The 16,573-nt window shown below is 42.3% G+C and overlaps 1 protein-coding gene across 1 annotated transcript in view; it reads left to right on the top strand.

Annotated features, from left to right (window-relative positions):
- Positions 1 to 2,840: 2,840 nt before the first annotated feature.
- The window catches only part of PRKAR2A (protein kinase cAMP-dependent type II regulatory subunit alpha), a 59,256-nt gene continuing 45,523 nt past the window's right edge, over positions 2,841 to 16,573 (top strand). Inside the window, exon 1 of the mRNA XM_040075944.2 lies at positions 2,841 to 3,118. Within this exon, the coding sequence (XP_039931878.1) occupies positions 2,869 to 3,118 (250 nt within the window). The 5' untranslated portion in view covers positions 2,841 to 2,868. The remainder of the gene's footprint in view (positions 3,119 to 16,573) is intronic.

Genomic DNA, 16,573 nt, shown 5'->3' on the forward strand with positions numbered 1-16,573 from the left:
AAGTGGGAAAGAAAAGTAAGTGTATTCCCTTCGAACTAGACTTTCCCTTTCTTCCTTTGAACCTTCTTGCCAGTGCTTTTTACTGGTATTTTACCATTTTTACAGAATTTTAAAATTTTTTTTACCTCTTCGCCATGAGCAATATCTTCAGCACCCAACCAGCAAAGGGAAGATTTCATCAGAAATCTTAATTTTGCGGGGGAACTAAAAATAGTTTTGCTCATTGATCAGAATCTTTCTCTGTATCAGTTCTGTCAGTAGCTAAAGTACATTTATTGAACAGTGAAATGGGCTCTTGCAATGCTTGAGATCATCAGACAGATAATAATGGTAGGAATGGCAAATGAAAAATCAGCATCAATTATTTTTTGAAAAAGGCAATAGAGCAACTGTTGTTCCAGCTGTAAAAAAGAACAGAAATTAAGAAAAACAGCTTCATACAAAATCTTTGGATAAACTGATGAGATGTAGCAAATCTACCTTCTCTGCTTTTCAAAATTTGGTTTCACTTTGTGTGGATACACAATGCAATCTTACTTCGCATGAAAATATGGGAGCTGTATTACAAAGAACACCTTTATGTGCCATGAGATTTGCAACTGGGCTCCTTCACTGAGAACAGCCAGTGAAAGCCCTGGAAGTGGCGCTCTGGGACCCGCCGGCGTGCCCTGGGCGCAGCAGCGATGAACAGGCTGTCTTCACTGGGAGTGCGGTGAGAACCATCTGGATGAGCCAGGGGACTCTCTGGCACACGAGCAAACAAACCCAAAACATACAGTACACTGCCTCAGCCAATTCTGGGCTTCTAAGTGAAATTTTGTGTTTTGAGTACGAGTTGATTTCTGCTCTTTTATTGTTGGAACAAAAGAAGAATTAAATAAAAATATGTACGCTGACAACAGGCAGCGGCGTCACTAAGCCAACATCCGTATTCCCCTTGAGTCATATTTGCACAGGCCTATTTTCTCCCAAGACAAGCTTCCCAGACATGTCAAAACTTAAGGGCCGATGGCTCCACTCCACGCAGCCCCTGGGCACCTGCCAAACCTCCCTTGTGCACACAGATAACAGGTTCTGTGCAACAAACACAAGCAAAAATCTGAACAAAGCGCATTTAACAGCCTATGAGTGGGTACCTCCAAAGCTCACTAATATTATCAGTTATGTGGATGATGAAGCACTGGCACAGATTGTGCAGAGCTGTGGATGCCCCATGCCTGGAAGTGTTCAAGGTCAGACTGGATGGGGCTTGGAGCAACCTCGTCTAGTGGAAGGTGTTCCTGACCACGGCAGAGGGTTTGGAACTAGGTGACCTTTAGGGTTCCTTCCAACCCAAACCATTCTAGGATTCTGGCTTTAATTTTTTTGAAAGTCTTTAATGCTTTATTATTATCAGATCAATACTATTGCCACCCTTTCAGACTACATCATGGCTCTATTCAGTGTTTACCAAAAGGCGTGAAGACCTGCACGCTGCTTCTCTTGCACTGACTTAAGAATTGTTCTTTAATGACATAATTCTGACAAGAACTCGGAGGTCATAGGTCCTAAATCTAACTCCAACCAAGAACTGGATGGAAGTTCGATTTGATCCAACCAAGGTCAGAAAACCTCTGTTCTCCTGCTCCTGCGGGAGCTTTGAAACACCCTCATATGCTCTGTGAGGAAGGAGAACCTCTGTCCCTGGCACTGGTAAGGCCACACCTTGACTGCTGTGTCTGGCTCCGGGCCCCTCAATGCAGGAAGGACATTGAGGCACTGGAGTGAGTCCAGAGAAGGGAACGGAGCTGTGGAAGGGTCAGGAACACAAGTCTGATGAGGAGAAGCTGAGGGAGCCGGGGGTGTTTAGCCTGGAGAAAAGGAAACTCGGGGAAGGGAATCTTACTGCTCTCTACATGTACCTGAGAGTGTAGCCAGGTGGGGATTGGTCTCTTCTTCCATGCAACCGACAAAAGCACAAGAGAACGTGGCCTCAAGCAGTGCCAGGGGAGGAGCTTTAGGTTGGACATTAGGTGGAATTCTTTCACAGAAAGGTTGATTAGATATTGGAACAGGCTGCCCAGGGAGGTGGTGGAGTCACCATCCTTGTTTGAAGAAAGACTGGACGTGACACTCCGTGTCACAGTCTAGACGCGATGGTGTTTGGTCAAGGGCTGTACTCAAGGATCTCAGAGGTCTTTTCCAACTTAATTATTCTGTGATTCTGACAAGAAACGAGTGTACGGGCTCACCGATGTGAAATCAGAGACAAACGAAAACGCAGCAGCCACGGCCAGGAGGCGCCTGCCTGACCTCCACCCCTCCACCCCTCCCCAGATCCCGCCGCCAGCTTTGCTCCAGAGGTTTCCCAGCAGCGCCCACCCCCGCCCCAACCGGCCGTGACCGGGGTTTAACGACTGCGGCGGGTGCAGAACGGCGGGCGCCCATCAGTTCTCCCAAGAGCTGAACCATCTATGCACGCACCCAGTGAACAACCCCGTCTCCCGCCGAGCCTCCGCCGTTCCCCGTTCCCCGTTCCCGTTCCCCGTTCCCCGTTCCCGTTCCCCGCTCCCGCCCGGCCCCGCCGCGCCCCGCGGTGACGCACGAGCCCCTCGTGCCCCTCCCGGGCCCGCGCACGCGCGGCCGCAGCCCCGCGCCCGCTCCCGCGCCCGCTCCGCGCCTGCGCCGCGGGGCCGCTCCCGCCCCGTCCCGTCCCTCCCCTCCGCGCCCCGCGGCTCGTGTGACCGGAGCGGCGGGAGTCGGTCCGCGCCCGTCTGGGAGGCCCTGAGCCCGCACCGCCACCGCCACCGGCACCGCCGGCCGCGGACGCGGGGAGGGACGGAGGGAGGGAGGGAGGGAGGCGAGGCGGCCTTCCGGGTGTCCGGCACCATGAGCATCGAGATCCCGCCGGGCCTCACCGAGCTGCTGCAGGGCTACACGGTGGAGGTACTGCGGCACCGGCCGTCCGACCTGCTGGGCTTCGCCGCCGAGTACTTCGCCCGCCTGCGGGATGCCCGCGACCAGGAGGCGGGCGGTGGCCGCAGGGTGGTCAGCTTCGACGGGGAGCCCATGCAGACCGAGTCCAACGGCGACGAGGAGCCCGACCGCGGCGACGACGAGTCCGACTCCGACTTCGAGCGTAAGTGTCGGCGCTGCCTCTGAGGGGGCGCCGGGAGCGCGGGGTGCTGCCGGGGCTTGCAGCCCAGGGCCGCCTCCCCGCCGTGCCCGGTGCCGCTGGGCAGAGCGAGGAGGGATTGAATGGGGGAGAGGCTCCGCCGGCTCCCGCGGTGCCGCCGCTCCCGCTCCCCGCGGGCTGCCGGCCGCGCTCCGGGAGCCCCGGATCGCCCCGACGCTTCGGCCCGGGCCCCGTCCCGGGGGTGCCCGGCGCTGCCCCGGGCGGCCGGAGTGCCCCGGGGTCTGACCGGCTATCGCCGGGCAGCGAGCGCGCTGCCAAGCATGTGATAGGGAAGATCATGTGTTATTGTGCAACCTCTTCTGTACTTATCTTTACATTTCTGTCTTTAAATCATTGTGGACGAGTGTGGTTGGGTTTTTTTCGCTGGAACCGGGGTGGTTTATTGCCGCTGTTGTGTGTTTAAAGTGGCTATTATAAAGCGCTGAAATAACTCCGGCTATTTAGCAACATATTAAAATTCAAAGCCACCTGTATATTGCTGTTTATACTGCCAGTCTCGAAGATGGAAAAGATACTTAACCTGAGCTGGACAATGAAATGCTACATGTGATACTGAAATTTTTATTCTGTCAGAATTGTACTGTGTGCTTTGGGCTATGCAGAGTGTTTGTAATTTGGACTGTAATTGAGCCTCAGTATGAGAAGTTATTTAAAATGCCTGAGAATGGTGATACTTGGCACACCCAGAATTTTGGACCTGAAATCACTGAATACTTTCTCATTATTAGAAAGTAGCTTAAAGGGGAGGGAAAGGTGAGAAAAGGCGAGCTTTCCCTGAACTTTCAGTGCCCTCGTTTGAAGGTCTTGTGCCCTTGACCTATAACGTAAAGGTTTCTGACTTTTATTGATAGAGGATCCTCTTTTAGACCAATTACTGGATGTCACCTTGTGGATGAAGTGTGCTCTTAACATCTACTCACTCCCTCGTTAACAGTTTTAGCGAAACAGGAAGAAATTAAGCTATGGAACGAATAATTTTTTTTTATTAAGGAAGCATTGAGACACCAGCTGTTTTTGCGGCACTTTTAGGCTGGGAACTTCACAAAATAAAAGACATCTTAAGCTTGTGAAAATAGACACACGAGACGTGGAACGTGCGAGAGGACAAGAGTGAACTGTGCAGTCAGAATGAATTAAAAACCAGTTTGCAATCAGTGTCTGGTTTTAGATGTTTTTTCTCGTGAGAGAGATGTTCTGTTTAGGGCATGAAGTACAATGGGTGATAGGTGAAGGGTAAAGATGTAGATACTGGTGGTGACTGAATTGAAGTTGAGGGAATGTTCAAGTAGGAGCACAGATTTATGGAAATTACAAGGGATTTTTTTGCCCTGCAACCGAGTCAGCGATATTTTCAAACATTTCTAAATATGAAAGAAGCTAGAGTTTCTTGCAGAATGTATTTTAAAACTTAACTCCACATTGGAAAAATTTCAGTAGATAGTTGGATATAAATCTTAAAAATGTGCAAGGTCTTTATATTTAATGTTTTCCTTAAAAGAAGAAAAAAGGAACCCAACCCCCAAAAAACCCCAAGCTAAAAAAACCAAACAAAAAATCCACTCCACCAGAACCAGAATTCGAATGCAATTTTGCTATTTGGTGGTTAGTTTACCTAGATTTGAGGTTTGAAATACCGTCGTCAGGGTTAAAGTAAGTGTAAAATTTTCTTTCTGAATGTTGCAACTGCAGCTGAAGGGATCCTCTGAAGTTAGATGTTTTCAGATACAAATGTAAAAATTTAATGATGGCATACAGCTTTTCAAATGCAGCTTTACATAGGGAGCCTGTCCAAAGCACAAGGGTGGTTCCTTTGCTTCATGTTTCTGCTTATCATCTTTCTATCTAAGTCAGAGAGAAAATTAAATTAACAAGGCTGGGCACTGTCACTTGTAGAGCCCTTTGGGCAAATGCCACTGTCACTAATGCTGTTTTGCTTCTCTGAAAACGCATGCAGTTCCTCCTTTGTGGTTTCCCAGGAACAGTGCCATGTTCTCGGTGGCAGCAGGTGAGGATCCCTCTGGAGGGTCAGGGAAATTACTGTCTTTAATTGTTTAACAGTGTGGGTGACAGTCAGCCATGGCTGCGAGTTCGGTTTCTGTTTAACTGTTGTCTCTATCAATGAAAAATGTTAAGTTAGAGATTCTGATACCTGATGACTGTCATAGGTAGGACAGTACTTGTGGAAGACAAGATCCTGGGTGTCTCTACCTGCTTAGTATTTAAAGAACGTGTGGAGATGGGGCAAATACACATGAGAGACACACAGGTAAAATCTCTCTGGACAGACCAGAGCACTCTTTGTTAAGACTGCAGTGTTTCATCTTAGACAATTTAGGAAAGACTTCAGTGAATTTCACTGTGCTTTCCCATGTTACGCTTTCTTACCTTTGAGTTGCTGTGACAGGTCAAATGGATATTTTAAACATGTTTCCACGTCTGTTTGTAAATAAAAAGAAGATGAAATTCAGCAGTTGTTTTTGTAAATTATTATGTTAAAGAAACCTAAAGTTAGTTTAAATAATTACCCTTACTGTATATGTTGGGAGTAGGACAGATGTTCACAAATAATGTGCTTATCTTTGTGTGTGTGTGTGTCTGGCCCATATGAAATCTGTGCATGTCACAAGGCTGCATCTGCACACTCAGACTGAGAGAACATTTTAGGTAAGTTACGTGGGGTTTTTTGTATGCTCTGAGTGCATATGGTGACAGAAGCAAGAATAAGTCAGAAGGAGGTCTTGGCCTTTGGTGTAAACCATGTGGCAAATGTCTTCAAGTAGTCATAGTGATGCCATAGTGACACTCCATCCATGTGGTAAAAGTCACTGAAACTAGCTAGGCTACAAAAAAAAAAAAATCTTTTATTCTCTTAGGATGATCAGTCTTAGGTGATGCTTAGAAAATTATTTCCAGGTTATGTTTCCTGTCTGCCCCCCCTGGAGTCCCATCCTTCATTTTAACTGTTTTTGTGTGTGTGATCAAATGACATCAGGATGTGGCTGTTCAGCAGGGTACATTGTAAGGCATGTGTGGAAATGAAATTATGGTGGTTGTGGGGGAGCCTCCAGAAACATTTATCCATTGGGCTGTGGCAGAGAATTTAAGAGATACAAAACTTTCCTCAGAGCCTTTATTTGTTCGATATAACTGCAAAATTGAGAAGTTGGGAAAGGTGCAAATCAAGACCTTCAAAAATCAGGCTAAGAATGTGACTAGAACAGATATGTACTCTTAAAGTGTGTCCTTGACCATGATACTTGTACTTTTAACAAGCAGGTTCTTGATAAAATGCGTTAAGACTGTGAAATTAGCGCCACAGAAATGGTCTGCTCACTGTTTGAGTTACTGCTTTGGGAAGCCTCCTGTTGAGGAGCACACCTGAAGGAAGGCAGAGGCAGGGCTTCCCTGTCCCTTGAGGCAGGTGCACAAAGGTGCAAAGGGCTGCACGATTAACTTGCTGTTTTGTCTTATTTTTTATATCAATAAAACCACCTGTGTGTGTTCTTGGAGGTATTAAGTATAACTAACAATGGGACTGAAACGTTTTTGGGGTTATACTAATCTGAGCAACCCAATGCTAATATAATATGCTATACTAATATGCTATACTATATAATGTGCTACGCTGATTTGAGCAAAACAATGTTTTAGCTATGTTTTAGAATTTTATTGCAAATAAAATTCTTCCTTCTCAGGGTTTTGCCTTGATATTGCTTTTCAGCTGCTCCCTGAGCAAAAGAGAGCCTTTCTTAGTACTTTGCTTTGGAAATAATCCTCTTCAGTATGCTGTCTTGTTGTGACGGATATAATCCTCTTCAGTATGCTGTCTTGTTGTGACGGGAAATGGTGCATATGAATCTGGATGGACAGGTGAAAAGATTCTTTAGCTCTGCACTGAGCTTCTCAGTTAAAATGAGAGGATTTGCTAAATGTCATCTTTAAAATATCAGTTGAATATCTGAGTAGAAGGGAGTAGAGAAACGTTAGTTTACCTTGTTAGATCTTGAATGTGGTACAGAATGAGTTCAGTACATCTTTGAAATATTTAACTTTTTAATTGTTAATGGAAACACTTGATACTAAATTGAACCTGTTTTAGATTGCTTATCTTCTTTTTTTTAAGCATCATTTGCTTAAAGCATCAGTTCTTATTCTGAACTGATGTCCTGTGGAATTCCCCAGAAATCGGTTATATCAATCACAAAGCATTTATGTTTTGTCTACATCCATTCACAGGTTAGACATACCTCTGTGCTGTTTCCCTGAAATAATTCAATGAAACTTACTGAACTACAGAAGCTGGATGATGTTAAAAACTTCTTTAGTATAGCATAAGAAGAGTAGTGGTTCTTTGGAAAAATACTGTTCAAGTTTTCAGATGTAATTCAGATTCGTGGGATATTGCACATGTTGCTGTGAGATACCGTCAGCTTTAAAATTAAAGTGTTTTGAACTTTTTACTAGTGCTTTCACCTGCCTACTTCATCTTAACTGTTAATTAACTGTCAGTAAAGCACAGTAGCACTCTCCTCAAAAGTGCAATGCAAATTCAGTCCAGCTACTGTATTTAAAATCTAGGTAGCACAGTGAGCACTCTCATAATCTGATAATTACTAGTTCTGCATACCTTTTTTTTTTAAATACTAGTTATAACAAAGGTGTTTTGGACTCTACTTAAGTAGTTTCTAGATTTATAGGGAGATGGATGAAAAAGCTGGGTTAATGGCTGGATTTAGTGATCTTAAAGGTCTTTTCTACCTTAAACAATTCTGTGATCTGACTGCATTAAACTGCTGAATTTGGTATACAAAGAAAAAAAAAGGCATGTTCTTGCTTTGTGTTCTAAAAGGTATGTTCAAACAAGCCTAGTGACCAGAAGGTATAGAAGCTTTAGTGGTTTTTTTATTCTTTCATCTCCATCAATGATGTGGAATCATTTGTAAAGCAAAGTATTAGTGATGCATCTGAGTTTTAAGATGAATATATTTCTGCATTTAATTTTTCTAATTTTATTAATTTTTGGCAGCACAGTATTTTGAATGTGTTTAACATAAAAATAGGAAGTGAAGGACTACTGTTGTGCATCTGCTATACTTGTGCATGTCTTTGCTTTCATAGAGGCAGTTCTCCATGACTTAAATCTGAAGGATTAAGTAGAGTAGCTGCTGTTAGTACTAATGAAACTTCACTCCCTATATTTATCTTGCTCTCCTGAGGGAATTTTGAAGATAAACTAAGTATTAAGGAAGACTGATTTTACTTCTTTTTAGTTGCTTCGTTGCTTGGACAGAACATGTAAATACTTTTTTTTTTTTTTCTTGGAGGCCTTTTTGCTTCTGTATTTGTTTATCACAATAAAATTGCTTTTAAGCGTTTGCTCTTAAGGTTGCAATTACTGTATTACAAGGTTAGACTAGAAATTTTTTGAACTAAATCATGTAGTTCTAAGGAAGCCACCAATTGTAGCTCAGTGGGGCTTGAAGGAATGTTTCATCGGTAATCCTCTGTACAAAGGAAAGTTAATCAGTATCTGTCTGTAAAATGTCCTTACCTGAGACAGTAAAAGAACCAGAAGTATGAAATAAAGAAATAAAAGGTGCTGACTGGCTGAGAAACAGAAAATTATAGATGGGTTGACTGAAATTCAGATATTCCTGCGTATTGCTAAATGCATATTGGTTTACATCAGGAAGGATGAACTTCTATGTTAGTTATCAAAGCTAAGTTGCTTGAAATTTTGGCATGGTACACTTAGAGTTATTCGAAACGTCTTGCCCTCAGCACTGTTAATGTTCCTGTAGCATCTATCAGATATTCCTTACAATCTCTTGAGAAAGATACCCTCTTATTTCAGTTTGCAGTTAGTGGCTTGACATAATTGTTCTGCTTTAAGTATTCACTGTGTCTTAAAGTGTGAGGAAGCATGCAGTAGTTTATTAAAATTTCATTTAAATTCGTATTTGTAGTCTGTTGCATACCAGTAACTTTTCACAGAACTCTTGTTATTTTCTCAAAGAGCTTTAGATCGTTGCTATAACTGTACAGATAAATTCTTGTGTGTTCCTGCTCTGTTGGCATCCTGCTGTTGCTCTGTACTAGCCTCTGAAAGAGCATAACTATCTATGAAGGAAGTGGAAAACTAGCCGTTATAAATAATTGCTGAATTCTTAAAAGCCTGTGTTTCCATGTTGAAGAAGTTTATTGTAAGAAAAGTTGTATGAAACTTCTGAAACTCTATTCTTCTAGGTGGTTCTAAAATTAAGCTAAAGGAAGATATCATATATCAGTACTAGATATTGTTCTGATCATTAGCTTTTATTTAACTTTGCTATTTTCTGCTTATTTAATAAATTAATATTAGAATGCTGAGACAATTCTGTCAGTGTTCCCCTCGTTGTAATACTGAAGTTTTCTTGTACCCTCTTACCTAAAATAGAACAATGGAGATCTCGGGGAAGAGGAGGAGACAGCAGAGAATGAGCTCCCTTGAAGCTATTCACCAGTCAGTCATTAAAAACATTAATGTCTGACAGAGCAGTTGCTCGTTATTCAAATGAAGACTGGAAATGTAGCCAAGATGAGCTATGAATGTTTCCCACTGGCTTCAGTAACGTTTTCAGCTTCATGAATGATCATTCATATTTTCTTGTGAAAGAAGAGGGAGGCAGTAATAAATATAACTCACAAATGGACTGGTTCCTCTTTTAGAGGGATGTTTTTCCTTCCTCTGTAATGGTCCTTTAGGTCCCTTTCGTTATTCTTCTTTGTGTTCCATGCCTGTCTTTGCATCGGTACTTCCTTGGCGTGTAACAATTGTTTGGTGGTTTTTGACACATCAAGATTCTTTGATTCATGTTGATTTAATTTTTTTCCTGAGGTACTGTCAGTTCCACGGCAAATGGTGTGTACTCTTCTTCAGTCTACAGTTTCAATGTCTTTATACGTCATTGTAATATGAAACAGACAAGGGAAATAATAAATCATAAAAACATTGGTTAGAAAAGCAACTGGGGGGGAGTTTGGGAAATCTGAGTGGGGACAAAATGCTCTTGTATAAAAGACTTGCATAGTCTTACTACGATAGAATGCTAGTAAAGGTCCTGTGCTTATGAGATCCTTTAATGCAAAAACATATTTTTCTTTTAAAAATATGGATCTGAAAGAGGTGCCATGGGATGGAAACTCCAGAAATGCGCTGTGCAGAACAAGCAGCTGTTTTGTGATCATTGGTGTTTTGCCTGTGAGAATTGTGGAGACGATGGCAGTGTTCTCTGCTGTAGTGAGAAGGATACTTACAAAAGAGAGGAGATTTAGAAGAAAGCACTCTGTCTTACAGTTTTCATATTGCTAGGATTTGGCTTCTGTTTAATAAATACACAATAAATCATGTCTAATAAAGGCCAGCATTTTATTAATAGCAGTTTTACTGCTAGTCCTTTCCATATGGGGGCATTTATTTTCTGTGTAGAAATGGCAAATAATTGTGAGTGGCTGTTCTCTGTGCATAGATGTGCAAATTCCCTTTAGGGGGTGAAAATCATCTTTCTGAACAACCTCTCTTCAAGGAATGGGGTAGGGACTTGCAGGTATTCCTTCTGCAGCATTGCTTTTATTGTCATTTAAAACCAGCAACACCCTTAGGGTTTATTTTGTAAGAAATGTTGTGGCAGTCTCTGTTCTCTCCTTTTATTTCTGGTGGCTTGCAGAACAGCTTTGCTTCTGTTCAGAAATGATCTCTAGCCTGCAGGGGCTGGCATGATGTCAGCTTTTAGTGTGAGGTCATCTTACAGAAGTCTGGAACCTTGCATTCCTTTTTGGGGATTAGTGAAGTCCGGACCAAGATGGTCAGATCAGGGCCCTGACCAGCAGAACTGAGCAAATTGTCACAAAATCTCACTCTAAACTGTTGTGTGAAGAAGGGTTAGGATTGCAGATTGGAGGGAAAGTGCACGTTCTCCCACCAATCTCTGTTCTGTCCTTCTGGATCTGAGCAGTTTCGTTACAGAACGTTGTGAAAACATGTGGAGTTTGTGTGGGGAACGAAATGTGGGTTTTGGGTGAGGGTTGAGAAACTGCTTTGTAGTTTTTCATCTGTATTTTTGAATCAACTGTAGTGCCAATTTCCTCATTCTCGGTGATTGCGTATTGACAAGCTGCTATAAAGCAGGATGTCACAATGGCTCTTCATTTCCATTTTGGTTCTTCCTCCCTTGGGACAGCATATTGTTTTCTGCTTCCTATTGAGAAAACTGTGTTCCATAGAAGAAATTAAAAAAAAAAACAACAAACCTACAAATATTTTTGTGTTATTTTTCCTGGTGGGGCTCCAGTAAACACTTCTGTGGCAACACTTGTGCTAATCATGATAGTTCAGGATGAATTGCTTCCTCAAGGACATCTGTAGTGAAGGAGCTGGTCAGTCTCTGGTTGTCATGGGTATGGGGGGTACCCCTCTCTGAAAGATGTCTCCTGTACAGCCCTGGAATGAAGATTCTAAGATTGAGTTGCCTCTTTTTTAATTTTTATTTTTCCAACAGTAATTGTTCAGAAACCATTTTTAAACATTTGATGTTATCAGTGTTTCTGATTAAAATTTGTAAATACTTGTAAGACTCAAAGCATTCTCAGGTTAATAAATCATGAAAGATGCCTTATTGGAGTGGATTAACATTTAGTCTTCTGTCTTTCACATCTTTGGGGAGGGGTGGGGGAAAGATTCAGTGTGTAGTTTTGTTATAAAATGCTAAACATTCATTAATGCTGTTCTGAGTGATGATATTTGGAGACCCATTTCTGTAGTGTTGAACATCACTGGACACAGTGTTTTTAATTCTAATCTAAGATGAATCTAAAAATTAATTCTAATCTTAGATTCTGCACCATCTAAGATGGTGTAACTTCATGATAAAAAGCCATAAACACGACTTGCATTTTATATGAGCATCTCTAAAATCTCTGTGAAGTAATTTTAATTTCTTACTGCTGGAAACGTGATTATTAGCTGCTTTATCATTTTTTCCATAGCACTATGAAATAATGGAACTTTTCATGATGTGTACTGAATTTGCTAGTGGTTTTAGCTTTTCTTAGCTTTTACATGCAGACACTTAGCTTTTCATAGCTGGAAGATCTGCAATGTGTACATTTGTTGTGAAGCGCTGTGTGACTCGGGGGAGTTGAATCCTAGAAGTTCTGCTACGAAAAATCAGTTCATCGGGAGCGGAACCGTGCAGCACTTGCCACCTGCTGCAGCTCACTTTGGTCAAGGAATTTTTTATCCTTACCTCCAGGTATTTTCAGAATGAATATTACTTGTCCAAGCCTCCTGCTGAGACTTCGGACATCCATGAGCAGTTTCAGCACAGTGCTCGGGGACCTGGCTCGGTGCTGCATGTAGCAGTGTTGGCTTTGTGGTTGGACTCCATCAATGATCTTAAAGGTCTTTTCCAACCTAAACAACTCTATAAAAGAGGATTCTCCCTGGTCTGGGTAGAACACACTGATATTTTTTGCTGTTATGCCTTCTTAGAATACAGAACATATGTCTGTTTTCACCCTTCCTCTTCCCCAAAAATCCTCTTCCTGTGAAAGTGCACAGGATGCAGTTACTGGGAGTGTATGTGGGGGGCTGTCTTGTCAAAACATGTTTTCACATGGAGATGATTCTTTTTACAGCTATATGTTTTAAGTAACCGTTGAATGTTGATATAATGTTGTTAGAAGTGTAAATCTGAAGGAAGAAAAGCTATAAAACAATTTATTTTGAGATGCGGTACAGAAGTTGGTTTTGCTCATCAATTTGGTTGTGTACCGCAACCTAAAGATTGACCAGAGCATAAGATTAAACAGTTTTAAATTTTAAAACATACGTATTTATAATCCACTCAAATTTATTTATAGTTTATTTACTAAAAGGAGCTGTAATCAAATTGTATCTCAATGAAACAGTGTTCACTTGTGAATTATTGATGAATATATTGTACTGGCAGTGAAGTAGTACTTCATGTTCTACGCTCATAGTATCACAAAATTGCCAGAGATGTTAATGATGCTTCTGTAGAAGCTCTCATACTCTTGTGTACGTTCTGCCTGATCAGTTTGTGTCACTGTCCTCTGTTTTGTGTCACAGTCCTCTGGCTGCCACCCTCCTGCAGAGCTCAGGCTGTGCTGGCTGCTGGAGAGGCATGGAATCACTGGGTGCAATTCACATTTTGTTGTCACTAGAAAAGCACCAGACAGGAAAAATGATCATGAATTGTAGCCTCAGTTGTGTCACACAGAGGATCCTGTGCCTTAGAGATGAGGGAAAGCAAGGCAGAAAACCTGGTGTCCAGTGTTGTGACTCTGAAGCTCCCACTACAGCATAAAGTCCTGTAAATCCAGTGTACCTCCTCTATCACTGCTGTAGATAAATCTATATATAGCAAGGACACAAATTGTGGCTCGGTGTGGGGGTTTTGGTGTGTTGGTTTCTGTTTTGCCTTTTTCTTTATTTTTGAACAGGAAAGTAAATCCCTTCAGTTCCAAGTATATGTAGAACTTCTTATAAGCAACTGACCAATGTTTTCAGGTTTGGGTTATTAAAAAATGTGGTGTGATATATTATGCAAATTTTTTCTGCATTTTTTTTAACATATCGCATATGGGAACACTAGTTCTTTGAATAATTTTTTTATAATTTCACAGATCAACAACACATCGTCAGCCTTTTTTAAGCACTTAATAAAAAAACCCCAAAACTGTAAAAATCAGACTTCTAGAAGAATTGAGCCAGCTTTTAAAATTGTTGATCTTATGAGAGAGTCTTGTTTGTGAAAGGTAATTTACAAACTGTTCGGGCAAGAATGAGTCTTCAGAGGTGATTACTTGTGCAGGATAGAGTGCTAAATCCTAGAAAGGTCGTAGCTGATGAGCTGATAATAGATGCCTTTTGTGACACTGCTAAGCTGGCCAATACTCCTGCTGAGGTTTGTCCGGGATGTGGATGGTCCTTGACTCTTATATGGCATTATTAGAGTAAGAACAAGTTTGGTATATTGCAGTAGTGTCAACGGTGAACGTTTTAAAAATGCCCAAGGAAGTGCTCAGTTCGCAGTTATGAAGAATGTGCCCATAGTAAGAACCGGTAGAAGAAGCCCAGGCTATTTCTCAGCCTTGCTCTTCTTTGTTTTCTCCCCTCAAAAAAATCCAGCCAAACAAATTAAACCCTAACAGCCCAAAATCTGTGCAGTGGCTGTGTCAGAATTTATAGTTACCTACCTGGACAAAGGATGTCTGAAATTCGATGCATCTACCTGCAGATGAATTTTACTTCTTTACTTGGCCATCGGAACTTAAACTGGAAGCAAAGCCTGAATTTTAATGAGCTGTTGAGGATCTTTGTGGAATTAGAGAATGGTTGAGTTTGGAAGGCGCCTCTGGAGGTCATCTTGCCTGACCCTTTTTGTGAAGCTGGGCTGCCTGTAGTGATTGTCTAGGACTGTATCCAGATGGCTTTTAAGTATCTCAGGGGATGGAGACTCCAGAACCTCTCTGGGCAATTTATGCCAGCCTGTGGTCACTCTCACATAAAAAAGTGCTTCATCATGTTCAAGTGGACTCTTCCTGTATTTGACTTTGTGGCCATCGGCTCTTGTTCTGTCACTGAGTGCCAGTGGGGAGAAACTGCCTCCCTTTTCCTTCAATGCCCTTCAGGTATTGATAAGAACTCCTCTGAGCCTTATCTTCTCTAGGCTGGCAGCCTCAGCTCTTTCAGCCTGTCCTCACACAAGAGATGCTCCAGGGTTCCCTCACTGTCTTTATGGCTCTCTGTCCAGTGTGTCAGTGAGTCTTTTGGACTGGGGAGCCTGGAACTGGGCACGGAACTCCTCCATGTGTGCCCTTACCAGGGCTGAGGAGGAGGAGGGAAGGACCACCTCCCTCGACATAGCATCAAAAGCTGTCCAGAGTACCCTGGAACCAGCGTGCCTTGCCTGGCACATGCAAGTGTTCTTATGCCTTGGGTTAAATGTGGATGTGTGAGATTAAGCTCTGAATCAGCTTGAAGTGACACTTGATTGAAATTCTTTGTGCTCTTTTATTCAGATCAAATCAGATGACAGCACCACCTATTACAGTTTTGTCTTATGTAAAAACACAGTATGTTTCATCATTCAGATGTCAGCAGGAATTGGTATTGAAATGTGAAGTGACCCAGGCAAAGAACCATGGGCTTTTATGTGCCTCTTACTTGTAGCTGCTATTCTTAAAATTCTACCTAGATACCTATAATTAAACAGTCCTGAACTCAGGTTGACCTGGCAGGTATAGCTGTGTAACATTCCTGCTGGGTGTCTGAAACACCAGCCTCTCTCCACATTGCTGTTGTTTCTGCTGAGCTTCAAATCTCCTGTTCCATATTTTTCTTCTGAATTGCTCTTTTGTAGAAGTAATTAAGTTATAGTTGTTTAATACTGTCACATGAGATACACCTGACTGTGAGAGTGACTCCAACCTGTTTTGTCTGAGACTAAACAGCTCAGAGGTGAAAGGAAAAGCTTCTTAGGCTGCATCTCATCCATAACTGCCCATGTTAATTTTTCCTTTCTGTTGTATTCCAAACTTAAGCAGACCAGCTACACATCATTGATGAAAAAGGCTAAGAGCAGCCCTTTTTTTCCTTGGCACTGACACAGATTGGAAGTGCTGCAACAATCAGTGGTCAGCGATAGGTTTGTTGTGCTCTCAGGTTTGGAACTGAAACCTAGCTCTGCCTTCTCAGCTTCTTTACTTTTCTACCCTTCCATCATAATGTGTTCCGAAATGGTGGCAGATCTGCAAGTGCAGGCTTGAGACTGAGCATGTGAACACAAAAAATTGTGTCTTCCCCTTCTGTGTAAATCTCTTATCTGTATTGGCAGCTGCTCTGAAGCTTAGAGGATCCAGTAATCCAATTAGTCTATCAGAGGAGGGCACTGGATCATGATGACTCTGTTCTGATGGTGCCTCTACTTGCATAATTATTTTTGTGGTGGCATAACTGTCTACCTTGATGGCTTCTGATCTTGAATTTTGGTTTGATTTGTGTTTGTTACAGTATGGTGGCAAAGGTGGTGGAATATAAATTCCCCAAGGAAATGTATATTTCATGAAAAGCAAGGGTTGCTGTTCTTAGAGTTCCTTTGTCATTCTTACATACTGATTAGACTGAAATTTCTTGCAACATATCTAAGATCAGTTCATCAGTGTAACACCAGTTGCTTGTGTTGGACAGAACTTTGGTTTATGTGTATATACCTGCACACACGCACACACACACACATGTGCAGTTTTCTCTCTGTAGATTGCTGCTCACTGCCCCATTTGTCAGACACTTATAGCAGAGTAGAAGCAGGAAATATGCAGGTGGCTGGGAAAATG

This window comes from Hirundo rustica, chromosome 12, assembly GCF_015227805.2.
Source record: "Hirundo rustica isolate bHirRus1 chromosome 12, bHirRus1.pri.v3, whole genome shotgun sequence".
NCBI lineage: Eukaryota > Metazoa > Chordata > Aves > Passeriformes > Hirundinidae > Hirundo > Hirundo rustica.